Below are 24,634 nucleotides of genomic sequence, written 5' to 3' on the forward strand. Positions count from 1 at the left end.
GAAAAGAAAGACACGTTCAATTTCCAAGGTAACCGAGGCCATATATTGTATCTAAATCGTTGACGTCACAAGACCTAAAGTTTGTTCGAGAGTGACCTCCATTCCTTCATTGTAGAGTACTTTCAACAAATGTTAAGCTACAGCTCCATCCAACTACTTTTTTAAATTACTTTCTGGGGAAATAGTGGGACAATCTTCCTATTTTAAACAAATTATGACTAGCTGCTCATTCTTCTCATGTCGACGAAACACGAGGTCTTGTGTAATCACCATTATCGCTCCACTGTCATTTTTTTACATCAAAGATATCTTGTGACTGAAGTGCATTTGCACATTTATTATCTTAGATTTCTTTTTTCGTTTCTGATCAAGGACTTAGCAATGACCAGACGATTCAACTATCGAACTGTCTAGAGTCATCCTGGAAAAAAATAATCTTTGTGAATAGATAAACAATTCACAGGGTCCTCACTTTTCCTTGTTACCTCAAGCAACAAAATATATATATATACATAAAATAAAATATATACTGTATATAATAATTATTATTATTATCATGAAAAATGAAATAAATAAATTTGTAAAAAAAAATATCTGAAAATAAGAAAATATCATCAAAATCGTGATGACTCATGCGATGAGAATGATAGGCAGCATTTGGAGGGGGGAGGAGATAGACCTGGGAAAGGACTGCCGTCATGTTTACGATTTCTGGAAGGGCATTCAAAGAAGCTTTTTTTCGTCAGCTTCAATTTTGAGATTCGTCATCCGGATTTCATAATCGTGTTTCAAAAGAATCAACAGAAGGAGTCCTACCCACCGTGACCAGGTGAAGCAGAAAATTTTAGATGTACATTACGTTTGCGTTGGCTTGTTGTGGATTTTTCGTCATTAAATTAAAGGCACGTCCGCCTTCGTTCTCAGTGAGTATTCTGGCTCTTTGCCGAAGATGCAACGAATGGCGTCGTATAGCTTCAAAATCTAGAGGACGAACAAAAACACATGTGAATGGAGCTGACGAAGGCCAACTCTCACTCATATATGTTTTTGGTCCAAACGCAGTCATAGTCATTTAGCCTTCGAGACATTTCGTCTTACAGTTTTTTACATAAGACTGAAGCCAGCCATCTCCACGGATTCGTGTAAGACGAAAACTAAACTTAAAATTCTTTATGCACACTTTTACATTAGATCACATTGATACGTTATATGGGGACATTAATTCGGAGATAAAGGGCTTATTATCTGTATTAATCGACGACTCGTGACCATGACCATGAGTTATTGAGTTCCTGGTCGCTGCTAGCTGGTCTTTACTTCTAAGTCCATGCTGCTAAAGACTTAAAGAGTAGGCCTACAGGGTACAGAGCTACAGAAGTACAGACTATAAACTAAGACTACATTCTCTACCAGAGTCATGACTCTACAGAGGAAGAGAAAGAAAGACCCTAGAGCCTAAATCCTAGATGAGATCGCCTCTGCGGTGCTGCGTGCTACCTACATACTTAGGGCTCGGCCCCGCGGCGATCGGGTAGGTAATTTTGATTTTCGGTGCGGATCTGACAGATCGCAGATCGTCCATTTTCTTACCCATGGGTAAACAGATCCAAACCGGTTCCAAACAAAAAAAGTATCCTAGAACCAGTTCCTGGACCCGGTTCTAAGAAAAAGTTCCCAAACCCGGTTCTAAAAACTGGTGTAACCAGTTTTTTACCCATTTACCCGGACTGTTTACCCGTTTACCCGGACATTTTACCCGACTTCTTTTAAGCGCGCCATCTTAAAAAATGGTGGCAGATCTAACCGATCGCACTGAAGAACCACACCGGAACCGATCTGTTTCTGGAGAACCCGAACCAATCTCAACAGATAGATCATTTTTCGTGTAGATCAGATCGGTTTACCCGATCTCGGCCAATCGGGGCCGAGCCCTATACATACTAGATACTACCAAACTAGGGATGTTGTTTAGACTTTGATCGTTTTCTTGTTTACTTTCACGCATGGAAATTCCTTAGCCGACTGGCATTTCTCTGCAGATTGGCTGTATCGAAAAAAAATTACAAAATTTGTTTAATAAGCTTTATCTATAGTGTTAGGAAGTTTGTTGTAAGATTAAAGTTAACAAGTTGAAATGTTAAGGTGGCAGGAGTTTGGCCAAGCCTGGTGGGCTGAGGCCAGAAAAAAAATGAAAAATGCCGCCGTCTTTTTAGATGCATTAGCATGGTATACCTACGTAATTGTCCTTTTTCTATTTGAAGTAAGACTAATATTTCTGTGTATCAATTTTATATAAACAATCAATAAAGTGAATGTCTTCATTGGAATGGAGGTGCTCCATCTATTCTGGATGCGGGAGCTACCTGCATCAAGGAACTGTCAGCATTTGAGGTAGTTTATTGCAAACTAAAATCAAAAGACTGGCATATTTTTGCTAGACTAACAAGAATTTTTAACAGGCTGTTCCTAAAAATGTAAAGAAGGGTGTATTTATTTCCAGCACTGCCTGGCATGGCACAAATTACAAAATTTTAGAAACTCTAATTCGAAACAGCAATTTAGAATATTGTGTGATTATAACATCAGCACACCTATCTGTGCATCACCTTTTTCTATGGGGCAGTAGAGAAGGTAATGAATCTGAAGTGTTGCAAAAAATAGAAGAGGATGTTTTAGAATGGATGGGGAATTTGGTAAATGCATTTACATAAACAAATTCACTGTTGGTTTTTATATCATTAAATATTTTTTTCCTGTTTTAAAGAACTATACAGTGGAAGTTTTCAGCTACCCTTTGAGCACCCTACATCCTACAAGAGAGACAATCTTGATTCCCTCAGCCCGGCTAACAGAACCATTGCTTACCAGTGACTTAGGATATCTCAATGAGCAGCTTCTACTTTTTAGCAAGGTAATACATAATAGTGGCTTAAGCTGTGTTGGTTGTACACTTGTTGACAAAAACATCTATTGCAAGCTCGTTGTAAAAGAAATGAAGAGAAAGCTAACATGTTCAATGTCAGTAATATGTCTGTTTGTGATTTCATCCTTTGCCTTTTTCTTCTGAAGGACATAATTACTTGTGAGAAAAAGTTTCTCTCTAGAGATATTTTCATTATTTTACGGACAATGGTGTTCTTGCAAATACTTTAACGTCAACAAGTGTACAAAAAGCTTTTTCATAGTCTATATTGAAATGCAAATGATGTAAGCAAGCCAAATCTGAAGCGATTCGGCGTTGTATGCTTTGAGTGCCATGTTGAAAACTCGAGCCCGAGTTAGCGAAACTATGCTGAGCATTTAGATAACCCATCCTTTTTTTATTTTAAAAAAGGTATTGCCAGTATAATAATCTCTGTTTTGCAGCAGGTGGATGCCCCAACAGTTCGTTCAATAAATGAGCTGACTTACGCAAATTTGCCATTGGAATCCCAAGTTCAAGTCCGTCAGCTAGTTAACAACCTTAATCAATTGATACAGCATATAAACGGAAAAGACGACATCTTCACAGTGGGTCCTTTCAGTAGGATACTTGGCACTGAGCTTGATGCTTTAACTGCCGCAAAAACTCGAAGAAAAGTACGAAAATTGAATTATTTATTATTCTTAAAATAACATACTTTTCGTATTGGCAGACGGCTACCAACAAAGTGTCTGTTATCTTAGTTGATCGGCTTCTTGATCTAGCTTCAGCTACCGAGTCCTCCAGTGACAATTTGTATGATAGACTACTCCATACTCTCGGCCGGCTTCATGAATACTCGAATGATGTTGAAATTAACATGACGACAGAACCGCAAGGAGATCTAACTACAGCGCCGGGCTGTCTAGCACCCCAAATGGATTGGAATGAAGGATTGGAAATGATGGATCATTTGTTTCACGATTCCCAAGAACAAGCCATGGAATGGTTTACGACAATGCTAAAAGATAGCTTAGAAGATACAAATGATCTTGATAAACTGGGTGATTTGATTAGCCATTGCAACAAGAACTGGGATTACATAGAAAGGTTCACTCATTTATACCAGGTAAATTACTTCGTTTGTTTTTATCCCATTAATAGTGTGATTGAAATTTCCGTAACTGACAGATAGGATACGCATTGTGGCGAACACAGGAGAATCACAAAGCAACACGAATGAACGTTTTAGAGGGAATCCGAAAGTCGCTGATTGAGGCATTTGATGGCGAATCTCCTTCTCCTCTCATACAGGTTTTTGTTAACATTTAATTTCTGTCTATTTAAGTAGGGTGAAACTGTTGTGACTTGAAAATAGGTCTTGCAGCTGTTAAAAACTAGAAAGGATTCGAATTTGTCTTTGGATGACATCCTAGTTTTATTAGTTCACATATACTCTTTAGCAGGTGAAAAACGTGAAATCCTCTTTCCTTTGGATTTGGAAGATCGTTTAAAGAGTATAATAGCAGAAATTTTCGTAAACGAATGTGATAGCCTATCAAATACGCTTCAAGACTTTGGTATAAAAGGCTATCGCTTTCAAATGAAAAGAAAATTCTGATATCAACTACCATTTCTTTTAGTGGGTATGCCCGTAGATGAAGTTAGAGCACACCGTGCCGCTCAAAAGATCGTTGAGCAACTTCATTGCATTAGTGGATACCGCAGTCATATGAAAAGATACAAGTATTGATACATGGAGTTTAAAAGGAATTATTGTTTACTAATTCTTTTTGTAATCCAATAGAAATCTTTATCAGAGGAAAAACTCTGCCATGCCTGTAGAGTGTACCAGCTTTCTTCAGCAACTGGTAGAAGATCTTTTTGATCCTTCTTTGGGCGACAATCCAGATTTGGAACACAAATCGGGAGGTTTGAAAGATTTGCTGAAAACAGGTTTCAGGTATGGATTTGATCGTTCGGGAAAAAAAGAGTTAATTAATCTGCCTCTAATACGCTGATTACGTCTCTAGTTTGTTCGTCAATGTACGTAAGCCAAAACCGGTGGACAATCCTATTGTAATATTGTATGTATGCGGGGGCATACGCCCTGACGAAGTAAAGCTCATCCGTGATCTATTTCGCCAAAAATCGCCTTCCCATAAAGTACTGATAGCTTCGAGCCACTTCATATCCGCCCATGATGCAATACATCACATCCTCAAGAAAACCGTTTCAAATTAAGCTGAACCATAAAAAATCATCAATCTTTATACCGCTGCAATGGAAGATTCTTGCCTACCTGTTATTGATCATACAACATTTATGACCTGCGTGGCCGTTGACAAATGGAAAACAGATGGTATTTTCATTACAGCTCTTCTTTCATTTTATAAATTTTTTTTACATTCGCTCAAGTCAGGAAATAGGATGAACGTAATAAAAGTTAACAGGAAGTTCAGTAAAACTAGGGTACAACACGGTATTCCCCAACATCTGAATTCAAAGCTGTCACAGTTGAAGTAGAACAAAATTCATTAAAAGAAGAAATTGACTTAATATCCACAGGTCAAATTTACATAACCAGATGCTTCTGGCGTATTTTGAGCACCGGTTCTTGGTCGGCTTTATGCGTTCTCTTGGCAGGTCGACACATTTCCCTTCACATAACCATGGCCGTTGGCGTTATTTCAATTCGCCTTTTTTTTTTTCCTCACCCAACCCTTGTTTGGTGAGGTGAGAATATAGCCTAAGGCACGTGAACACCATGCCCACCTTTAGTAGAACGTATATGGAAAAGATTCGAGCATTTTCAGTTTTTGCGGATTGTTTGGTGAAGCAGTGACATGTATTTTTTAGCGTTTATTTTCCTCCTACCAGGTGTTGCTATTGCGCAAAATTTGGTACTCATAGGTGGAAATCTAAAGGATGACAATGCTGGCATTTGGACAATGATGGTTGAAAAAGCTGTAGGGGTTTTACGGTTTAAAATTTCAAATTTTTTCCACTAATAATTTATTTTTAAAGGGAGGGCCAGGTATAGCTAATATAGGAGTCGTATTGGCGTCCCCAAACAATGGCACGGAAGGAGCTAAAGCCGTTGATAACTTCGTCCGAATATATGGAGCTAAAGCAGCCTCCATCATCTCCTTGGCAAAGGCTGATTCTGCATCTCAAGAGGTAGCCGAACGAGTAAGGAGCTACACAGGCATTTTTTTGGTTGATGACTCGGAGAAGTCCAATTTGGTTAACGCACTCCGTCCTTCCGGGGTAGATAGTTTGGTATTAAAAGCCATCAAATCTGTCCTGAGTAACGGAGGAATGGTAGCCGGAAACAGCGCAATTATGGTATGTTATAAAATACTGTAAACTTATTTTTGAAAATTCACGTGTATTTGATTTTAAATAGGGAAATTCGGTGGTAATTCACAGTGGTGATTCCATGAATGCCCTGGTACAGGGCACTAAATATGAGGAATCTTTATCGGGGAAACGGTTTCCACTCGCTTATTGCAAATACGGTGGATTGGGTTTCTTAAATAATTACGTATTGGATAGCCATTTCAGCGATAAAGGACACGAAATGCGATTGATTCGTACTCTACTGGATTCAAGGGATCTACCAGACATTGGCACACCGAAAGGGCTCGGTGTTGACGAAAATACGGCCTTAGTAATTTCTAATCCGTTGTCTAAACCGGTCGGAAAAGTATGTCTTTATCGTGTTGCATTTGATTTGGAAGTCTCATTTGTCAAATTATCCTTCTTTTTTCAGGTGATAACTGCCGAAGTATCATTAAGTGGTGTGTTTTTCGTTGACGTTTCAACTGTGCCTGCTGAATCTAGTTCCAAAGCGACCTATGAAAAAATTCCATTCTCTTTCTTTACTGTAAATGATACCATCGATCTTACTTCAGGTAAACAGTTAAATTTTTTTAGAGATAAAGTTGAAAATAGCTTGAAATGGTGATGATGCATCTATGCTTTCTCCTGACTACTGTATTAACAGGAGAGGTCACTTATGCCAGCTGGAAGATCCCAATAGCTGGCGAAGAATGGTTCGAAGATGCCATTCCATCCTCAGATATTTTTTCAGCTGAGACACCATCAGAATGGCGTCAGACAAACCGACGTTTGATTGACTGCAAGGAGGTCAACGTCACATGTACATCTTTGTCATCTGTGCTTCCTCGTTTCCAAGTGTTTTTTGACCGGCTGGAAGCTGTCGGATTTGGAGCAGATATCCCAAATGATCCGAAGAAAACTTACGTAGCCTCCTATCGTAACATGCTGGCTACTATAAAACCTCTCGAAGCTTGATCTGATAAATCAAAAAGAGAAATCTGAATATTAAAGTTTGGCAACAATATATAGTGGAACACACCGTGAGCAGTTACTGTACCTAATATGGAAACAATTGCATATCGCGTTGTGTGTAGATTTCTACAGTTAATTTACTGTGAATATAACCCAGTTCTGACTGCCTGAAGAAAGGTAATAATTTGATTTGCCGACAAACTAAGGATGGCGAAAGGTATTATCATCATCGTATCTCCAAATTTAACAAAATTTTTGTATTACATAACACACTAGCTCCTAATAGAAGTACAGAAGTATATCAGTACAGCTAAAGCGTCAGCATGATGCAACAGCTATATAAATTGCACGCGTGTCGTGAGTTCGCCTCCGAGTACGGAGTAATAATGCTAACACAGTCCCAGCTCCGTTCTAATATCGACATTGTTAGTAAACGGCGTTCGGCCTATGGCCATCTGTGGAAATCAGTCAGTTATGTGCGATAGCCTATACTCCAGTTGAATGTAGTGCTACGTATACACTGGAACATTCTTTTTTTTCCGTTTAATAGGAATAACGTATTACTAATACAGTATGTTATTCCTTTCCGAGCTCTAATACCGTATTAGGGCCCGATTAATTTCAAAGGCTTATATAGTTCACCAAAGGATTCTTTGAAAAAAAAAAAGTATAGCCATTGATTGGCAACTATTCGTTCTTTTCAATGCTTTTTTCAAATTAATAAATTATAGTTACAACAATATTAGAAATGAATCATAGAGGATTCTATTTAATCAATCTTACCAAACCTTATTCAGGTACGGCATACAAAATTTTGTGCTTTATTTAAGTGAAATCAAATTTTGCTTTCTTGACCTATTCAAAGACAGGTGCCTCGTATGGTCGGACGCAATCCTTGACAAATACCAACGGCAGGAAAGGTGGATAGCCTGGCCCCTGAGGATGGATTGGTCTCTGTTCTATTCCTTCTTTGGTGGTGGGCATGGTGAATGGACCAAGAATGGGTTCATCAGGAAAATATTCAGTCATACAGTTTGGCGACGGCAAAGAAACAAAAGGTACATGCGGATAAATCCAATCCTCTGCGGAACTTGATTCTGGAAGAACAATCTGATTGGCGCGTAAGCGTTGGCCGTTCACGTAAAGTTTAAGATAAATAAGACGACCCTTTAGAACTGTTCCATTGCAGCAAACTAGAGCTTTTTGAGCGTCTCTGGGATGGCGGAAAACTATTACAGCTTTACCGCACAAGAAGCTTTTGTCATTAAGGTACATACCGACGGATTTAACCGGCCCTGCCATCTTCTCAAAAAATTCTAGCAGCTGTTCTCCTTTGACAGAATATTGCAAGTTAGAAACAAGCAAGCAGTAGTAGTCATCATTTACCCTAGAGCTATCGGATGGTGGGTATGGCCTTCTCCAAATTAGGATCGTCCTGTGATTTTTCGAATGATTCAACTTCTACCTTATCTTCTTCTGGAAGAAACATGTCTGTTCCTTCACAACTGGACTGGTCAAAGTTCGTATCATTTGGAAAATCCCGGGTAATGTCATCTGGTAAAAGTCGCTCCTCTAAAACAACTGGCAAGCGGTTGACTGAGCCAGGGAACACGATTTGTTCGGGGTGAATTTGACGTCCGTCCACAAGGAGTTTTAGAACCATTTGACGACCATCAAACTGTGTTCCGTCGTAGAGTAGGAGAGCTCTGCGGGCGTCCTCTGCGCGATGGAAAATAATTTCAGCTTTGCATAAGAAATCGGCGCCCTTGTCCAAGTACATGGCGAAAAACTCAATCGGCCCTACCAGTTGTTCAAAATAGTCGACAATTTCTTGAGTAGTTGTGGCATACGATAAGTTATACACCCATAAGTATTCAACAGTTTGCTTTACTTCGTAGAATTCGCGAGAAAAAATGGATATTTGGTCTGCCATTTTGGAGTAGATGTATATCGGGAGAAGTCCCAAGAAAACTTGATTAATTTTCATATGTTCTTGAAGGCGTATATACTCTACATGATGCCGACTAGGCTCGGCAATCACTTCTGTAGTTTAAAAATTCTTGTTATGCATTGCTTGCTGTTGTTAATAAAAAAAGTTTCTTATTGTTCTGAAATTCTAGTATAATTAAGCACATTTTTCAGTTAAGTGGAACACAACAATTTTGTAATAAAGAAAATAACAACAGCTTTTGTCAGCTTTTTTTTATAGACATGCGTTCCAGTTCCACTGCGTTTGCTTCCCGCGCCTAACTTACATCAAGGTATCCACAGTTCCAACCGGTAATGTTATTTAGCGGTTGGGAAGTCTCATAAAATATGTTGCGATATTTTCCTCATTTTTCGAATTTATCGTCACTGCCCGCTTTTTGTTGCTCTAGTAACAACATTTGAGGGGGAAAAAGCTTACACTACCTTGATATTTTGCGGCCGGGCGGGCGCGCCATGGATGGCAAAGCAAACGTGGAAAAATAGAACGTGGCAATGCTGTGACAGGAAAACTCTCCTAGTATTTTTTTCGCGCCACAATTTCGTTGTCTGCCCTGTGTCCACAGCCGTTCTTGCACAAGCACAACTAGTACAGTCCCTTGAACTTGGTTCCCAAAGTTTTTTCGATTTCAGAAGTATGGATGTTGCTGGTGCTCAACAAGTTCAAAATAAAGTAAAGGATGATGTGGGCCAAAGGTGTCAGAAGCTTTTCTTGGATTTCCTAGAAGGGTAAAGGTTTCATGATTCAGAATCCATATGGTTTCTACTGTGACTAAAAAGCCTTAATTCGACAGTTTTGAAGTTGACAATGAAGTTAAGTATTTGGAAAAGGCTAAAGAACTAGTAAAACCAGAACGCAACACCCTCCAAGTAAGCTTTCAGGATGTAGAAAAATATAACAGCAATTTGGCAGTCACCATAGTAGCGGAATACTACAGGTACTTTATTTGAGTTTCTAACTAAAAAACAGTAAAATATAAAATATTTTTTCTCTTAGAGTTTACCCTTTTCTCTGCCAAGCTGTATACAGCTATGTGAAAGACAAGGCAGAGTTCAATGTTGAAAAAGAACTATACATAAGCTTTGTTGATGTTAGCTCAAAATACAAGGTCAGAGATTTAAAGACAGCTAGCATTGGCTCTCTCTTCCAGATCTCTGGCCAGGTGATTCGTACTCACCCAGTTCATCCAGAATTAGTCAGTGCTACCTTTGTTTGTCTTGACTGTCCAAACTGTCATAAGAGATGTTGAACAACAATTTAAGGTAAAGTGCAGAAAACACATCACAGTTGTTCTTCTAAACACAACAATTTGTCTTGCAGTATACACAGCCTTCAATCTGTAGGAATCCAGTGTGCTTTAACAGAAGCAGATTCATGCTAAATGTTAACAAATCCCGGTTTGTTGATTTTCAAAAAGTCCGAATTCAGGAAACCCAAGCCGAACTACCGCGAGGTTGTATTCCACGAAGGTAAACTCAGTAACGTCACATTTAAAGTTTTCGGATGATTAATGACCTGTAAATTCTTTAGCGTTGAGGTCATTTTACGAGCCGAAGCCGTGGAAACAGCACAGGCTGGCGATAAATGTGATTTCACGGGAACGCTTATCGTTGTCCCCGACGTCGGATCAATTTCTCTACCTGGCGCCCGAGCGGAAAGTTCGGCACGAAAACCCGGCGAAGGTCCGGAATCCGAAGGTGTCCGTGGTCTTAAGAACTTGGGTGTTCGTGATCTTAATTATCGATTGGCTTTCCTGGCCTGCAGTGTTACCCAAAGCAATCCTATGGTAGGCCATATGACGTCCACTTCACTATTTTCTAATAACTAGCCACGTCTTGATGTTTTCTTTATTAGTTTGGTGGCAAGGACTTACATCAAGAGGAAATGACAGCTGTAGATATCAAGAATCAAATGTCAGAACAAGATTGGAATCGTATTTACAACATGACCCAGGACGTCAACTTGTATGATAACTTGATTAAAAGTTTGTTTGCCACAATTTACGGCAACGACGAAATCAAGCGAGGTATTCTTCTTATGCTTTTTGGGGGTGTGCCGAAGAAAACTGTTGAGCACACCACGTTGCGTGGAGACACCAACGTCTGCATCGTCGGGGACCCCAGTACAGCAAAGTCACAATTTCTCAAACAGGTGATTTCTATAACAACTTCTTAATAATTTTGTCTTTATCGTTCTTTGTAAACACAGGTTGCTGAATTCACTCCTCGTGCCGTTTACACTTCAGGAAAAGCGTCTAGTGCAGCTGGTTTGACCGCTGCTGTGGTACGAGACGAAGAATCATACGAATTTGTTATTGAAGCTGGAGCACTTATGTTAGCAGACAATGGTGTATGCTGCATCGATGAATTTGACAAGATGGATCCTCGGGACCAGGTTGCTATTCACGAAGCCATGGAACAGCAAACAATCTCGATCACCAAGGCGGGAGTTAAGGCGACACTTAATGCCCGAGCTTCGATCTTGGCAGCTGCTAATCCTATTGGAGGCCGATATGACCGCACAAAATCATTGAAGCAGAACGTGATGATGACGGCGCCTATTATGTCTCGTTTTGATCTCTTCTTCATCTTAGTGGATGAGTGTAACGAGGTGGTTGACTATTCTATCGCCCGCAGCATCGTTGATCTTCACAGGAGGAACGTTGAATCAATCCAGCGTGTGTATCAAACCGAAGATATCCGACGCTACATTACGTTTGCCCGAAAATTCCAGCCGAAGCTCAGTAAAGAGGCTTCTGAATATCTTGTTAATGCATACCGGCAGTTACGTCAACGTGATGGTGGTTCTACATCGTCAGCCTCAAGAATTACCGTACGTCAGCTTGAGAGCTTAATTCGACTATCAGAGGCAATGGCGCGTATGTACTGCGTTAGCCTAGTCACAAAGGACCACGTTAAAGAAGCATATCGTTTACTAAACAAGTCCATTATTCGTGTTGAAGAACCCGACATTGACTTGGAAGACGCTGAGCAGGCAAACATTTCAGTTGAACAAGACGAAACTAATGGCGTGCCTTCAAGTGAAGACACTGATAAACAAACAGCTAGCGATGCAACTTCTGATTCGGCAGTGCAAAAAAAAAGATTTCTATCACTTACGAGAGCTATAAAGCCATTTCCAATTTACTCGTCATGTACTTGCGACGACAAGAGGCTTTGGATGAAAGTAAGTTAAATTTTTTCTCTTTTTTGAATTCGCGATTGACTTATTTTATGAAACGTTGTTTTATTTTCAATAGCCGAAAGTTCACGTAAAAGTGCTCTTATTAATTGGTATTTGAACGAAATCGCCGATGAGATTGAAACGGAACAGGAATTGACTGAACGGAAACTGCTGGTTGAACGTGTAGTCAGTCGCCTTATTTACCAGGTGAATGCTAAACTGAGATGCGAATTGACTAATTTATTAATGTGTATTTATTTTATTTTAGGATCAAGTTATTATTCCATTGAGCCGAACTGGATTAGCTGGTAAGGAAGAAGTAACGGAAGATGAGGATCCTCTCCTTGTTGTGCATCCCAATTTTGTTCTTGAATAAGTATTCCTTTTCTTTTTTACGTCTACCTGCGCATACATTATATTTACTTAACGACTGAATTTTCATGTGCGTTAATTTTAAAAGATTCAATGATTGACCTACAGAGGTATATGTCAAGAGTGCATTTTAATCGAGAGAATTAATAGCGTATAGATTAGCTATCAATTGGGGAAAGCTTCTTTGAAAATGACGGCATTGTTACTGTATTCGCGATACCATAGTTTTCTAAAATCTCTTGAACTGACGGAACTAGTACTACCAGACGTTGTTAGCAAACATCATTGGGGCTGGGGTCCAGCTTTTTTTTTTTTTTTTTCCTTCTACAAAGTTGAAAATAAGCATTTTCACCCAACTTATGCCCTACCAACGACTACGATCGATAGATTTTGGTATACTGTGTGTTATTGTTTTGTTCGTCTAGCCATCTAAATATTAGTATATGCCATTTCTTGGTCGGTAACAAATTAGAGCGATTAAAACGACCTTATTCTTTTGCCAACTTGTTCACTTTCACCGGTAGTCCTGTGAGCCAAAAGGATAGAACTGATTCTTGACTGAATTCATTTTATTATCTGAAACAGACTTGTCATGCACGCGTTTTGATTTTAAACAGTGATGCGTTTCAATATTTTCGTACGCTTAGTATCTAGAAATGTTTTTTTCCCCTCTAAACTGGAATCTTTTCGGATACTTACTTTTCCAAGATACCCAGATTGAAACTGCGCGTACAGTTTGGTTATCAGTTAGTGGTCGGTCACCGAATATTTCAAAATGCGTCCTATACTACTTATCACGATTCTCACTTATGATTAGAATTCATTAGGTACCATCGACAGGATTAGCAATTTTAATTGCAATAATGCCTTCTGTGTTTTTTTTTTTAAAGGGGATAAAGTAGATTTCATCGTCGAATTAATGTTTTGTCCAATTAGTTTTCTGTCCTTGTTTTCCTTATTAACCGTACGTGTTTGGACTTAAATCAATTACCACCACTAACAATGGTAATTTAAACATCACATGCTTCGCTCTGAATAGTCGACTTTTTGTATCTTCTTCGCTGATGTTCTGGAGGCCTTCCGTCGGGAGCCTTGATTAATCTCTCAAATCCGGCTCCGCTTGTGACGGCTAAAAACATTGAACTAGTAACCACGAAGGGAATTGTCAAAATAGGTAATCCAGCCTAAACGAAAAGTGCTCATATGTTCATGGGTTCTCTCGTAACATTCCACAATTGTTAAAAATGGTAAGTTTTGTTTCAAAAATTCAAATAATAACTAAAAAAATAGTGTTACGTACCGGTGCCAGTACCAGACCAAATGCGCGCTGGGCAGCCGCTGTGAAAACGATAGCCATAGCCGCATTAAAAACTGATAGCAAAGTGGGAATGTAAAAGGTGACTGCGATAGCTCCTGCAGTTAGCGCCGAATTGTAACCCCAAAGTCCGGAATAAATTGCGCCATAATTGTCGGTAAGCCCAAGTGCTACGTTGCCAAAATACGGATTATTTTTCTATTCTTTGGTAATTGAACAACTTCTTAATCTTAACTTACCACAGACTGAAGCTAAAAGTGAACCCCCGAACAGAGCAATCGAAAGCATCGGAGAAAACATGGTTATACCCATGTACATGATGATTGAACAAACTATGCTTTCGACCGCGTAGACTTGTCCCATTGACACTAAACTACCGCGTAATACCTTTAAAATTATATTGATGAAAAAACTGTTCGCTGAATACTCTATATAGTTTGCAGGTCAAAATCAAAATCGCTACTTACCATTATCCAATCCAGCTCTAATTCCGTGATTACAGGCACCGTAGCATTCAGGACTATCACACTGTCATTATTAGACGCAGCCAAATTAAATGTGGTAGCATTCTGCGCTGAGACAGTAGGTGCAAGATGCGTCAGAGCCGACGGTAGACAAATGAATAGCAAGAGGTCTATGAGATTGAAGGGAACCGTCATCGGCGGAAGTGATGCGCCTTTACACAAATTTGCCATGCCGGAGGTGACTAAAGCACTGATAATGCAATTTAACTATTATACAACATTATTCAAACCGACATACTGCCAAATAGGAAAAATTCACTAGTACCTCATTACTCCACCGAATCCTATTAAACACCAAGAAAGGTAAGCAGGTCCATTAGTTGCCACCACGATAGGTGGGCAAATGCTGGCTGTAACAGTTCCAACCAACACGCCGTTGTAGGTCACCAAGCCATTACTGATTGAGCTCCAAGGTTGGTTGAATACCTAAGGATGAATAATTCGATTTGGAATTGTTTTGGTTTGATAGGCCATTTCTTTAAATCAAAAGAAATGGAAGCTAAACTTCTTTCCAAGATTATACCGATGCCGTTACAGTTGCTAAGGTAGCAGCTAATAGTCCAGCTGCACAAACGGAAATATCGGCCACGCCCAAGCCAATAATAACGAAAAGTCCACTTAAGGTATTATTGGCAAAAACTACCTAGATCAGCAAATTATAAAATTCATAATACTCTTAGAGTTTTTGAGAGAAAAGTAGTCATTGACTGCGATTCACTTGAGAGAATCCTCGGAATACACCATCGAGAAGTTTCAGCAGCAGCCACACGGACTTATCTGATTTGCTTTCCAGCCATCTGTGCACCTGGCCAAATTAGGATTAGTTTTTTGCGTAAAGAAACAAGCACTGGAATACCCACTAGGCGACATTCTCCGATAATCTCAAAAAAAGGGTTCGATTTGGTAATCGCGTCAACCTGGGGATAAATTTATGGTAACGTGTCAATTGCTTTTTAGTTTTGCTAGTTCTGCTAGTTTTTTTTAGGATTGAAAATTAAAAAATAGTTGTATTCTAATAAATTACTTTAGCGAGGCTGTTTGCGCGTCGGTCTTTGGTGGCCATGGTTTCTCGAAGAATGTCTTTCTTGATTACTCATTTCTTCTTTTTATCACAAATTTCTTACCTCGCAAGTTATACAACGAATTTCTGTTTAGAATCCTTGTCACGCGTTCACCATTAGCAGCCCACGGTTACCTGCTATAATCCTCGATCGTGATCACGTGCATTTATCGCTTGGCTGCATCCTACATTTTTTCTAATAGAAAAATTTGTTTGACTTGACTTTTGTTATCGTATTCGACGATAAAATCTGAATTTTAAATGCACGATGCCAATTTCAGATTCAACTAATGAAAAATATGACAAAGTTAGAGGAAACGCGTGTTAACTAATACTATCTGTTGTCTTATTTTTCCTGTTGTTACCTAGGATTATATCCCTTTGACATTGGCTGGCCTTTTGGTAAGCGACCACTCCTTCTCAAAGGAAATCCCGCTATTTTGTATTTACTTGTATCTCGTCATTGAGTTGCATAACTTCAAAGGCTGGTGAACATGACGGCAAATGACAAAATTTTGCATGCGTATATTGTTATTATTTATTTATATTTTATTTTATTGTATTTTATTATTTATAAATTTTTTATGCCTATAGTTTTCAACAAGGTTATTAGATATGGCCCCTATACATGGATTATTGGGTCCAAATGACACCCGAGAATAAAAACCAAAATGGTTTATTGTGAATTGTGATTCATTAAATTCGGAACATGAAATTGACCTATTTGGATCACCATGGTTCATTGATCTCTAATTTACATTTAATATTAACAAGTTAGTCAGGCAAAAAAATAATAAATAATACAAAGACACACGCTGATGTATATTGCAGCCTTTTCTTTTGTTCATTATTTGAACAAGCGATTGACTGAATATTGATTTCACACAATACAGATTTTTATTTTCAAGATACTATCCGCCAATTCCATGTACGCTGTTCCAAAATTGAGTTCTTTTCTGGCTGTAAGGATCAAATGAGGTAAGAGAATTTCTAGTTCTAGAATCGGGGGGGGAGGGACCTTTAATCGGATTGAAAAGTTGTAGTGACGGAATTGTCAAAAATTCCCATTCTTTCTCCATTGACTTTGGTTGCGCCAGAGTCATAGAATCCCAGAGTCATAGGGTTCAATGACTCTGACTTTGGTATACAGAGTAATAGAATACTATTACTCTGCTTTGGTTGCGCGCTGGCGTATAAATTGATCTCCAATTCTCCATGCCCGTGTATGAAAACAGGCAACAACGTATTCGTGAAGTTTTGTCTGCTATGGTTGGTGAAATGTGTCTGCTGATTGTAATGACCGTCTATACCCCTTCTGTGTGTGTAAAAAGTGCCGACAAATTTGTATAAGTATGTATTAAAATGACAGTATCGAACAAATATTGTTTTCTGTGTGTGTTTATGTAAGTGAAAAATCTAGGAACATATTCAGCTATAATTTAGCTGGGAAAAAGCGTTGGAAAAAGTCAAATGTAGATAGGATTCTTCCACACTCGATTACGTGACATAAAAAGTTTAGAGCTCCGCATAGTACAGTAGGGTTATTAGATAACTTAAAAACGTATGTAGCTAATAAATCACAAACCTAATCAGGTAAAGCATTTTTCTTATACAATTTAGAGAATATAATAACCCGTGGTTTTTTTTGTGAAAACAGAAGTAGCCGATAATTCATAGACTTCAAAATGATACGTGCCAGTTCCTTACTATTAACTTCTGGAAGCTGTTTACATCTGCAGAAAAGCATTGTTCATCGCCATGTTATGAGGGCAGCAGCGTCCAAGAAGCTTGAAGTACCAGGGATTGAAGAGATTACAAAGAAAAAACCAGTAGTTCTCACAACAGTTACACAAAATAGCCCCAGTCCTTTGGTCAATCAAGATACACTGCTTAAGGTTGCCAGTGAAGAAATCACAAAAAATGCAAATTCACCTCAATCAATGACACCAGCCAAGCTGACAAACCATTACAGTTCTCTAGCAAAATTTCGGTTAACCGGCCTTGTCGTATGCTCCGCCGTAACTGGATATGCTATGGCACCATTGCCAACTAACTTCACCACGTTGGGTCTTTGTCTTCTGGGTACAGCCTTGACGTCTGCCTCTGCAAATACGTATTTATTGCTAGCCTACAAATGTCTTGATTTATTTTTCAATAACTATGAATTTCTGCACAGTATTAACCAGTTTTTCGAAGTACCTTTCGACTCGCAAATGGCTAGGACGAGCAATCGTGTATTGGTTCGAGGACTTCTAAGGTAAGCTTTCACATTCCGTTTAAATGAGAGAAATATTTTTAACATTCTTTTCCGCGCAGCCCTTTACATGCCGTATCATTTGCGGCCGTGAGCGGTACAACTGGTTTGATAATATTGAACTATGGGGTTAACGGAGTATGTGCGTCGTTGGGTGCTCTCACGTTGGCGCTGTACACATTGGTATATACCCCAATGAAGCGGTCAAGCATAGCTAATACATGGGTAGGATCCATAGGTACGTAATGCTGTCCCTATCAATGTTAAGAGTCGCATATGTAACATGTAATATGTTAATAATTTAACTGTTAGTTGGTGCTCTTCCACCACTAATGGGTTACGCCGGTTGTACGGGATATCTCGATGCCGGAGCAATGGTGTTGGGAGGAGTGTTATATGCCTGGCAGTTTCCTCATTTCAATGCGTTATCCTGGAATCTAAGATCCGATTATTCGCGTGCTGGCTACAGAATGATGGCTGTCACAAATCCAGGTGGGATAAGACTCTATGCTATTGCAGTCCTCATTTAACCAGAAATAATTGTTTTAGATCTCTGCCGGAGAACAACCCTGCGACATACCGCTGCTTTGATAGGAATATGTTCGACTGCACCACTTATCGGGTTAACAACGTGGACATTTGCTCTGGACTCGTTGCCTGTAAACTTGTATTTTTTAATTTTAGCGTGGCGTTTTTACCGCCATTCAGATAGCTCTAGCTCTCGAAAGCTTTTTCGAATGTCTTTGGCACATTTGCCCATTATTATGATCCTCATGCTCGTACACAAAAAGAAAGAGGACAGCGAAGACTGGCTGCTTAAAACAATTCGTGGTCTTTTTCCTGCTCCTTACCACAGCTGATGCTCCTTGCAAGTAGAACTTAATAAAAAGTTTACTAGTCGGACCAGTGTAAATACGCAGTATAACAAAGGAATAAATGACCGATGAAATAAACTACCCTAAATGAAACTATTTCATTTCCACGAGTTCATACAAAATATATTTCTTTCAAATTTAAATCTTAAACATTCAAGAAAAGAGCTTTCGTCCTTTAAAGGAGCTCTTTTTTGAAATTGTGACTTCAGGACTAGCCTTTTCTTGCGAGTGTACCGCGTTTAGGTGGGCTTCGAGCGCTGTTTCCGTCAGCTGCGTAAGTGTTCGATTAGTGAAGTGAAAACCTTTTGTTTAATGTAATATACTTACCATATTAAGTAAAAGATCTGCTTGAATTTTCAGCCAGTTGTTTTCTTCTTCCAGTTTGTGGATAATAGTATTTGGCTTGGTTTTGATTATCGGCACAGAACTAGTTGGCACCCATTTCCCGTCTTCGGAATTGAACTCAAATTGTAAATTTTCTCCAAGATTGAGCTTCACTTTGTCTACTTTAATGCTGAATTCTTCCTCTAACTGTAAGGCATCCATATTTCGTCTTAAATTTGAAACGGTGGATGTTTTTCTTGCTGGACATTTTTTTGGTTGGAATTTACTACGAAAAAGAGGCATGCTAAACTTGTTTTAATATTCCAGTTTGAACTGCGTTGTTTGAAATCTGGTTTCCAAGGTGATTATTAAAGGGTTTTCTTATCAAGGCCTCTCGTAAAAGTGAGGTTGCGTAACCCTATTTCTAAAAGTATCATACGTAAAGTACGCGTATACTCTTTAATATTTCCATTTGATTTCAATAACGTTCTCATTTTGTAGTCGAAACCGTATCGATACAGGAACTTGTCTATCTCTGTGTTAATCGCTTTCATTATAAACCAAAAAGAATTTCAGATGAGATAACCGAAACCTGCTTATTCTTATTTCCTTAAACATCGAAAAGGGGCAACGTTGTTTTGGTTCTTACAACAGAAGTTATAACGTCACTGAAAAGTTGTAAAGAATGCAGCGTGTAATTAAACTAAATCTAATCAACGAAACTAGTTCGGTTTTTCGACGGTCTTTATCCATCGGTCGAACAGCTAGTTTTCAATCTTTCAATGTGCAAGATCAAGAAGATTTCCAGAAAAGAGTTTTAAACGTATCCACGCCAGTCCTTGTTGACTTTCACGCCAAGTACGTCGCATTAACTTTTTTTTTTCACTTTTTTGTTATTAGTTATTCCGTCCTAAGTGCTTTAATGTCATACCAGATGGTGTGGGCCATGCAAGACGCTAGGACCTAGGCTGGAAGCCTTAGCTGCTGAAAAGTTAGATAAATTTCATCTTGCCAAGGTTGACATTGATAATGTCCCGGAGCTGGCTGAAGAATATAACGTAAGTTGTACCAGGATGCCTATTTGTGTAGCTTCTGTAATTAAATAAACAGCCTTGCATAATACCTTACTATTTATGTCATAGGTCACAGCTGTACCATCAGTCATTGCAATTAAGGGAGGAAAAGTGGAAGGATCATTTGTTGGAGTTTTGGATGATGACAAACTCAGAGCATTTGTCAATAAATTGATTGGAGAATGATCTTTGCTTCTTTTGTATGATGTAGGGGGAAATTACACAGTTTGTATGTCAAATTTGTTTATTCCTTAATTCCACATTTATATATACACAGATCCATCTGCAGGTTTGAGATAACCCACAAAAACTAGTATCACATCCACCAGAGTCCAAACACCAGCTCCTCCAAAGCTAAACAACTTGCCTATTCCTTCCTAAAAGACAAAGAAAAATTGGTTGTTGTTTGTAACTGATTCTCTAAACAGACTTACCTGCCAGTGCCCAAGATAGAACCTATCTGCTCCAAACCCACCTAAAGTGATGCTCAACAATAGTGTTGTGCTCCACTTGTATCCAGAATGAATTATTAGTTCCAAAGCAGATGCTGATATGATACAAGAAACTATTACTTTGTATCCAGAAGTCCAGTTGCATCTAATATTTTTGAAAAAAATTCTCTGTCCCAAACAAAGAACATGTGACTTAACAGTGCAATTGGACCTATACTTCTGAACTGGATTGGCAGCCGAATTACAGTAGCTGCCTGTTGCATTGCAAGAATGATCTTCTGGCAAAGTTTGGTAACAATACTGACATTTCATTACTTTCTCAAAGACCTTAGGACCCTGTTAAATTTTAAGATTACCATCCACACAAAACTGTGCATATCTACTATATCAAATAATACCTCACACTGGGGAATAGCTTGACAAGTGACATTTACAAGTCCACCGTAGACACAAGTGAAGTTGAACTTGCAAATCATGCAGTCAACAGGTAATAAATGACATGCCGTCCCAACAGGGCATAAAGAATTCGAAGTTTCCCATGACATTTCTTTTTCGCTGGAAATTTCGATCGTTCGCTCATACGGATAAATGTTTCCAGAATCCACGTCTGTGATGTTACCTTTGGTCATTACTTCACATGATTCCTGCAGACAAGCTCCTTCTGTTTGGTTAATTGCACTCGAGTTCAAGAAATCATTTTCTGCTTGAATTGGGATAAGAATGAAGCAAACTATCAAGTATAGTAAGAAACGAAATTTAACATTTGACATTTTTTTTTTTTACTATACGGCAAATGCTTGTTGGGATACAGCGGCGCTAATGTATTTTATTACATATCACGACAATATTTGTCAAGTTGACATTTCACAATTCACATTTGACACATGACAGTTAACAAACACTTTCAGTTGAAACATAGTCAAAATAACGTGTTTAGAATTAAAATAACTTTGATAATCTCACGTAACTTTTGTCGTATGGTCATCAGATGGACTCGACGGGAATGGATCCCTGTTTATGTAAGCTGAGGGGTTGGATTTGGTTGCTCACTACACATTTAGAAGGAAAACTTATATTATTGTAGAAGCAAATGCTAACCAAGCCCTATTCCGAAAAAAGAATTTGCTCAATAGTTTTTTCAATATAATTCGTACTAATCGCAATCTTGGTTCGGAATTTGACAACTTGTTTAATTAATCTTAGGCCTACTGAAATTAATATAATATTTACCTAAAAAAAGAAAAAAGACCAACAAAGGTGGTCTGATTTAAACTCGTCATAAATGTCTCGTTTCTCATCCACAGATTAAGAAACCGCCGAAGAAATTCCTGCAATTTTCGCCGACGGTCTTCCACAGTTTTTTCTTCGCGATATCCAAATTTTTTTTTTGGTGGAAAGTGAATCTCTGCAGTAAAGGGATATCGCTTCAGCATTTCCTTACGAAATTTATACATTTGAGAATATCTCTTGAAAATGGTCCATTCAGTATCACCTATCCGAATGTAAACCTGAATTTGAAATTTTTTTAAAAAAGGAAACGAGATATTGGCTACTCGACGGCAAAACCTGGTACACATGATGTGAGTCGACTGCTCCTTGAACCAAAAATGTGGACGGAATCCAAATATGAATCCAGGGGCTTTCGGTAGATGATGCCAGGTTACAGATACGGGTGTTTTCGTCGTTACACGCAGCATAATCGGAAGGTAGAGGGCCACGTAAATGAACCAGCTCGGTTCTTAAACGGTCAGCAAATCTCTCGGCTGCTTTCAAACTACACTGAAGGTGAGAGTTAAATTCCATTAATTCGCCATGCATTTCGGCAACCTAAAGAAGAAAAAATATATATATAAATAACCACGAATAAGAAATAAGTTCTTTATTAACTGCTTTGCACATACGTTTATGTTTATGCCGATATACCTGAATTAGTTTTTCTTCAAAATGATTAGCTTCTTGGTGGTAGTCGGGAGGTACGGAAAGTGATGTTGGCGTGATAACCGCATTGCTGGTAGAATTCTTTAACATCTGAACAGCCCCCATATAGTGCTTTAGCTGTTCCTTAAGAATAGTATTCTCCCTATGGCACAATTTCATGTTAAGCCAAAATTGTATAATGTGATCTTAAATGGAAATTACCTCAACAACTCCATATTCTGCTGTTCAGCTGTTTTTAAACGATCCTGAATATCCTGCTTCTCAAGCTGCACGCCATGCAGTTGCAACTGCAGTGACGATTTGGAGTCCTCCAACTGAATTTTCTTTTCCGTGAGATCAAGAAGCATTTGCTTCATTTCTGATAAGTTCATGGTGGAACGCTTTGATTCTGTCAACTGTGCATCATGTGAGTCTATTGACTTTATGCTTGGGCTACTTCCTGTATGTTGAAATATTAAGGATGGTGTACTTCCACTCTGTGGAATCGTAATTGCTGCAGTGTTAAACGATTTTGCTGGTTTTTCAACTTCACCATCACTTTCTAAGTCAACAACCCGAACTTTCGATTTCTTTTTTGGTTTAACCTGTTCTTGTTCTGTAATTGCCATCTTAACTGCTTGGGGTTCTGGCCGTAGACTTTGTATCATCAATTTCTTGGATTCATCGACGAGGTCCAACTCCTTCCGGTCAACTACTAGAGCAAATATCACAGAGCGTAGATCTAGAGTTTAAAAACGTTATTCGACGGATAAGTAAGAATTTTAAAGTTTTTGAACCTTTTGCTGAAGTAAGCAGGCATTCTCTTGAGCAGGTATCATTCATTAAAGCTGAAGGTTCATAATAGTTTGAAATGAGATTTTCATCTGAGAAAAGCATCCTGAGGTAGCGATCAAGTGAATGTTCATTTATAGCTGAACGTAGCCATGCTCTTCCCCTTCCATAGTCTGTAGTTATGTTCTGAATATGATAGTATCTTTCTTGTTCATGTCTTGTTAGATGGTTGCGCACAAAGTGCCAAAACACTAGTTTTAAAATAGGGTTTGCAAATTTAAGGAAAAAAAAGAAAACTTTTACAATGGTGAAACAAAAATCAAAGCCCAAATCCTATACCTGGTAAATTTTGATCTGATTGTCCAATAGGGTTCATAACCATGTTTATTCCATTTGACACTAATTCAGTAACATGTCTGCACATAATGAAAAATACAGTATTATTTTTAAGCATCTCTAACAAACTACTGTGAAATACCTAAGGCTGAAACTGTTCACATTTAGGTTGATACTTTTTAGATTCACCCCATTTTTAACTTTCAGGCCATCTTGTAGAATTAGTTCAAAGCCATTTATTACTCTTATTACTGACTGCTCAGCCTCTGTAGCTAATAAAGTTTTTCCTCCAAATTTTTTTTCGCAATTCTGAACATTTTCACGAATGATTTTGATTAGCTCATCTCGGTACTGCATGCTTCCACTTTCACACATTATGGTTTTCCCAATAGTTTTGGGAGGGCGGGTTTGTTTACAACATGAATCACTGTCCACGAGATCACACTAATTTCTCCGAAACTGGCGGAGAGTCGTTGCCAGCCATGCTATTGCTAACAGTCCCTTATATCATATGCCACTAGAAACAACCACGATATTACTACTTTTACTATTAGACACTTTTTTCCACAACTTTTTAGGCTGATCCCCATGTAAACGTAAAATAAAAATGTAAACATGAAAATTTTGGGTACGGTTACGGTACGGCACTGGTGGCAGATAATATATTTTACAAATTTTATTCTATGTCATATGTCATCACACGAATTTACGATGATATAACAGTATTTTTAAAATTATGTTTTTACGATTATCTGGAAAGAGAAAAATTGTGCATTAACAAGGTGGATTTATAGATTTTAATAATTCATCGGTACGGGCGCGGGCCGGCGGGCGGCATGTAGCGCTCGGCCCCGCACCAATCGGGGAGCTTTTTAGTCGATCCGGTGCGGGGATAATCTTAATCGGGGAAGTGATTTCGGTGCTTGGTGCGGGGATATCGGTGATCGGTGC

General features: G+C 38.7%; 9 protein-coding genes across 19 annotated transcripts; 5 read left to right on the forward strand and 4 right to left on the reverse strand.

Moving 5' to 3' along the window:
- The first annotated feature begins 959 nt into the window (after positions 1 to 959).
- Positions 960 to 5,295, forward strand: LOC116915978 (sec1 family domain-containing protein 2). 4 transcript variants are annotated; one of them, XM_032921152.2, is made up of 12 exons: positions 960 to 1,142; positions 2,143 to 2,226; positions 2,310 to 2,391; positions 2,460 to 2,693; positions 2,765 to 2,911; positions 3,367 to 3,579; positions 3,636 to 4,031; positions 4,094 to 4,216; positions 4,281 to 4,482; positions 4,546 to 4,648; positions 4,710 to 4,865; positions 4,936 to 5,295. In XM_032921152.2, exons 2-12 carry the CDS (start codon positions 2,189 to 2,191, stop codon positions 5,144 to 5,146), a joined length of 1,905 nt encoding a protein of 634 aa, XP_032777043.2. In that variant the 5' UTR covers positions 960 to 1,142; positions 2,143 to 2,188; the 3' UTR covers positions 5,147 to 5,295. The 4 variants fall into 4 exon arrangements, with proteins under 4 accessions (XP_032777043.2, XP_045024571.1, XP_032777042.2 ...); XM_045168636.1 differs by lacking the exon at positions 960 to 1,142 and having other exon boundaries at positions 1,957 to 2,226; positions 4,290 to 4,482; XM_032921151.2 differs by lacking the exon at positions 960 to 1,142 and having other exon boundaries at positions 1,958 to 2,226; positions 3,370 to 3,579.
- A 356-nt stretch (positions 5,296 to 5,651) lies between these two features.
- Positions 5,652 to 7,385, forward strand: LOC116915979 (cyanophycinase). The gene is made up of 5 exons (XM_032921153.2): positions 5,652 to 5,871; positions 5,930 to 6,250; positions 6,312 to 6,611; positions 6,678 to 6,819; positions 6,912 to 7,385. Exons 1-5 carry the CDS (start codon positions 5,749 to 5,751, stop codon positions 7,220 to 7,222), a joined length of 1,197 nt encoding a protein of 398 aa, XP_032777044.2. The 5' UTR covers positions 5,652 to 5,748; the 3' UTR covers positions 7,223 to 7,385.
- Positions 7,386 to 7,996: 611 nt separating this feature from the next.
- On the reverse strand, positions 7,997 to 9,152 carry LOC116915312. Its single transcript, XM_045169286.1, has 2 exons — positions 8,707 to 9,152; positions 7,997 to 8,654 (listed from the first exon to the last, which is right to left on the reverse strand). Exons 1-2 carry the CDS (start codon positions 9,150 to 9,152, stop codon positions 8,075 to 8,077), a joined length of 1,026 nt encoding a protein of 341 aa, XP_045025221.1. The 3' UTR covers positions 7,997 to 8,074.
- A 597-nt stretch (positions 9,153 to 9,749) lies between these two features.
- LOC116919527 (zygotic DNA replication licensing factor mcm6) lies at positions 9,750 to 12,816 on the forward strand. The gene is given in 11 exon segments (XM_032925544.2): positions 9,750 to 9,934; positions 10,000 to 10,143; positions 10,203 to 10,431; positions 10,433 to 10,468; positions 10,527 to 10,675; positions 10,737 to 10,992; positions 11,061 to 11,357; positions 11,415 to 12,299; positions 12,302 to 12,392; positions 12,466 to 12,596; positions 12,658 to 12,816. Coding segments are annotated over 11 exon segments (2,418 nt in total). The 5' UTR covers positions 9,750 to 9,842; the 3' UTR covers positions 12,766 to 12,816.
- A 496-nt stretch (positions 12,817 to 13,312) lies between these two features.
- On the reverse strand, positions 13,313 to 15,727 carry LOC116919528 (urea transporter 2). Its single transcript, XM_045168642.1, has 9 exons — positions 15,625 to 15,727; positions 15,461 to 15,517; positions 15,319 to 15,405; positions 15,124 to 15,243; positions 14,866 to 15,026; positions 14,544 to 14,790; positions 14,316 to 14,463; positions 14,062 to 14,246; positions 13,313 to 13,945 (listed from the first exon to the last, which is right to left on the reverse strand). The coding sequence occupies exons 1-9, from the start codon at positions 15,661 to 15,663 to the stop codon at positions 13,772 to 13,774; spliced, it is 1,218 nt and encodes a 405-aa protein (XP_045024577.1). The 5' UTR covers positions 15,664 to 15,727; the 3' UTR covers positions 13,313 to 13,771.
- A 1,168-nt stretch (positions 15,728 to 16,895) lies between these two features.
- On the forward strand, positions 16,896 to 18,867 carry LOC116915984 (protoheme IX farnesyltransferase, mitochondrial). 2 transcript variants are annotated; one of them, XM_045168644.1, is made up of 7 exons: positions 16,896 to 17,010; positions 17,081 to 17,253; positions 17,318 to 17,773; positions 17,837 to 17,917; positions 17,977 to 18,152; positions 18,227 to 18,406; positions 18,464 to 18,867. In XM_045168644.1, exons 3-7 carry the CDS (start codon positions 17,346 to 17,348, stop codon positions 18,772 to 18,774), a joined length of 1,176 nt encoding a protein of 391 aa, XP_045024579.1. In that variant the 5' UTR covers positions 16,896 to 17,010; positions 17,081 to 17,253; positions 17,318 to 17,345; the 3' UTR covers positions 18,775 to 18,867. The 2 variants fall into 2 exon arrangements, with proteins under 2 accessions (XP_045024579.1, XP_032777049.2); XM_032921158.2 differs by having other exon boundaries at positions 16,919 to 17,253.
- Positions 18,868 to 19,545: 678 nt separating this feature from the next.
- On the forward strand, positions 19,546 to 21,690 carry LOC116915987 (thioredoxin, mitochondrial). 3 transcript variants are annotated; one of them, XM_032921162.2, is made up of 4 exons: positions 19,546 to 19,971; positions 20,048 to 20,171; positions 20,256 to 20,415; positions 20,476 to 21,690. In XM_032921162.2, exons 1-3 carry the CDS (start codon positions 19,799 to 19,801, stop codon positions 20,370 to 20,372), a joined length of 414 nt encoding a protein of 137 aa, XP_032777053.1. In that variant the 5' UTR covers positions 19,546 to 19,798; the 3' UTR covers positions 20,373 to 20,415; positions 20,476 to 21,690. The 3 variants fall into 3 exon arrangements, with proteins under 3 accessions (XP_032777053.1, XP_032777054.1, XP_032777052.1); XM_032921163.2 differs by having other exon boundaries at positions 20,256 to 20,393; positions 20,464 to 21,690; XM_032921161.2 differs by lacking the exon at positions 20,476 to 21,690 and having other exon boundaries at positions 20,256 to 20,425.
- Positions 20,413 to 21,408, reverse strand: LOC116915985 (TM2 domain-containing protein almondex). Of its 2 annotated transcripts, XM_032921160.2 has the most exons (4): positions 21,037 to 21,408; positions 20,759 to 20,974; positions 20,621 to 20,695; positions 20,413 to 20,563 (listed from the first exon to the last, which is right to left on the reverse strand). In XM_032921160.2, the coding sequence occupies exons 1-4, from the start codon at positions 21,406 to 21,408 to the stop codon at positions 20,450 to 20,452; spliced, it is 777 nt and encodes a 258-aa protein (XP_032777051.1). In that variant the 3' UTR covers positions 20,413 to 20,449. The 2 variants fall into 2 exon arrangements, with proteins under 2 accessions (XP_032777051.1, XP_032777050.1); XM_032921159.2 differs by having other exon boundaries at positions 20,621 to 20,974.
- LOC116915982 (sorting nexin-29) lies at positions 21,445 to 24,331 on the reverse strand. 4 transcript variants are annotated; one of them, XM_032921156.2, is made up of 8 exons: positions 23,826 to 24,331; positions 23,687 to 23,763; positions 23,353 to 23,598; positions 22,778 to 23,267; positions 22,562 to 22,718; positions 22,205 to 22,465; positions 21,869 to 22,146; positions 21,445 to 21,687 (listed from the first exon to the last, which is right to left on the reverse strand). In XM_032921156.2, exons 1-8 carry the CDS (start codon positions 24,056 to 24,058, stop codon positions 21,654 to 21,656), a joined length of 1,776 nt encoding a protein of 591 aa, XP_032777047.1. In that variant the 5' UTR covers positions 24,059 to 24,331; the 3' UTR covers positions 21,445 to 21,653. The 4 variants fall into 4 exon arrangements, with proteins under 4 accessions (XP_032777047.1, XP_045024578.1, XP_032777046.1 ...); XM_045168643.1 differs by having other exon boundaries at positions 22,778 to 23,270; XM_032921155.2 differs by having other exon boundaries at positions 22,778 to 23,297; positions 23,826 to 24,329.
- Positions 24,332 to 24,634: the final 303 nt, after the last annotated feature.

Source organism: Daphnia magna, linkage group LG2 (genome assembly GCF_020631705.1).
Source record: "Daphnia magna isolate NIES linkage group LG2, ASM2063170v1.1, whole genome shotgun sequence".
Lineage (NCBI taxonomy): Eukaryota > Metazoa > Arthropoda > Branchiopoda > Diplostraca > Daphniidae > Daphnia > Daphnia magna.

Coding starts and splice junctions, on each gene's coding strand:
- LOC116915987 (XM_032921162.2), top strand. CDS start 19,799: ATGCAGCGTGTAATTAAACTAAATCTAATCAACGAAACTAGTTCGGTT. Junction 19,972..20,047: donor CTTGTTGACTTTCACGCCAA/GTACGTCGCATT, acceptor ATGTCATACCAG/ATGGTGTGGGCCATGCAAGA. Junction 20,172..20,255: donor AGCTGGCTGAAGAATATAAC/GTAAGTTGTACC, acceptor TTTATGTCATAG/GTCACAGCTGTACCATCAGT.
- LOC116919528 (XM_045168642.1), bottom strand. CDS start 15,663: ATGGCCACCAAAGACCGACGCGCAAACAGCCTCGCTAAA. Junction 15,406..15,460: donor TTATCGGAGAATGTCGCCTA/GTGGGTATTCCA, acceptor TAATTTGGCCAG/GTGCACAGATGGCTGGAAAG. Junction 15,027..15,123: donor TAGCAACTGTAACGGCATCG/GTATAATCTTGG, acceptor ATTCATCCTTAG/GTATTCAACCAACCTTGGAG.
- LOC116915984 (XM_045168644.1), top strand. CDS start 17,346: ATGATACGTGCCAGTTCCTTACTATTAACTTCTGGAAGCTGTTTACAT. Junction 18,153..18,226: donor TACATGGGTAGGATCCATAG/GTACGTAATGCT, acceptor TTTAACTGTTAG/TTGGTGCTCTTCCACCACTA. Junction 18,407..18,463: donor GATGGCTGTCACAAATCCAG/GTGGGATAAGAC, acceptor TAATTGTTTTAG/ATCTCTGCCGGAGAACAACC.
- LOC116915982 (XM_032921155.2), bottom strand. CDS start 24,058: ATGTGTGAAAGTGGAAGCATGCAGTACCGAGATGAGCTAATCAAAATC. Junction 22,147..22,204: donor ACTCACATCATGTGTACCAG/GTTTTGCCGTCG, acceptor TTTCAAATTCAG/GTTTACATTCGGATAGGTGA. Junction 21,688..21,868: donor GGTCTTTTTTCTTTTTTTAG/GTAAATATTATA, acceptor CTAAATGTGTAG/TGAGCAACCAAATCCAACCC.
- LOC116915985 (XM_032921159.2), bottom strand. CDS start 21,408: ATGTCAAATGTTAAATTTCGTTTCTTACTATACTTGATAGTTTGCTTC. Junction 20,975..21,036: donor AAGCTATTCCCCAGTGTGAG/GTATTATTTGAT, acceptor AAAATTTAACAG/GGTCCTAAGGTCTTTGAGAA. Junction 20,564..20,620: donor TCTATCTTGGGCACTGGCAG/GTAAGTCTGTTT, acceptor TTTGTCTTTTAG/GAAGGAATAGGCAAGTTGTT.
- LOC116915978 (XM_032921150.2), top strand. CDS start 2,135: ATGTTAAGGTGGCAGGAGTTTGGCCAAGCCTGGTGGGCTGAGGCCAGA. Junction 2,392..2,459: donor AGGAACTGTCAGCATTTGAG/GTAGTTTATTGC, acceptor AATTTTTAACAG/GCTGTTCCTAAAAATGTAAA. Junction 4,217..4,280: donor CTCCTTCTCCTCTCATACAG/GTTTTTGTTAAC, acceptor ACTTGAAAATAG/GTCTTGCAGCTGTTAAAAAC.
- LOC116915312 (XM_045169286.1), bottom strand. CDS start 9,152: ATGGCAGACCAAATATCCATTTTTTCTCGCGAATTCTACGAAGTAAAG. Junction 8,655..8,706: donor AGTTGTGAAGGAACAGACAT/GTTTCTTCCAGA, acceptor GAAAAATCACAG/GACGATCCTAATTTGGAGAA.
- LOC116915979 (XM_032921153.2), top strand. CDS start 5,749: ATGTATTTTTTAGCGTTTATTTTCCTCCTACCAGGTGTTGCTATTGCG. Junction 6,612..6,677: donor TGTCTAAACCGGTCGGAAAA/GTATGTCTTTAT, acceptor TTCTTTTTTCAG/GTGATAACTGCCGAAGTATC. Junction 6,820..6,911: donor TACCATCGATCTTACTTCAG/GTAAACAGTTAA, acceptor CTGTATTAACAG/GAGAGGTCACTTATGCCAGC.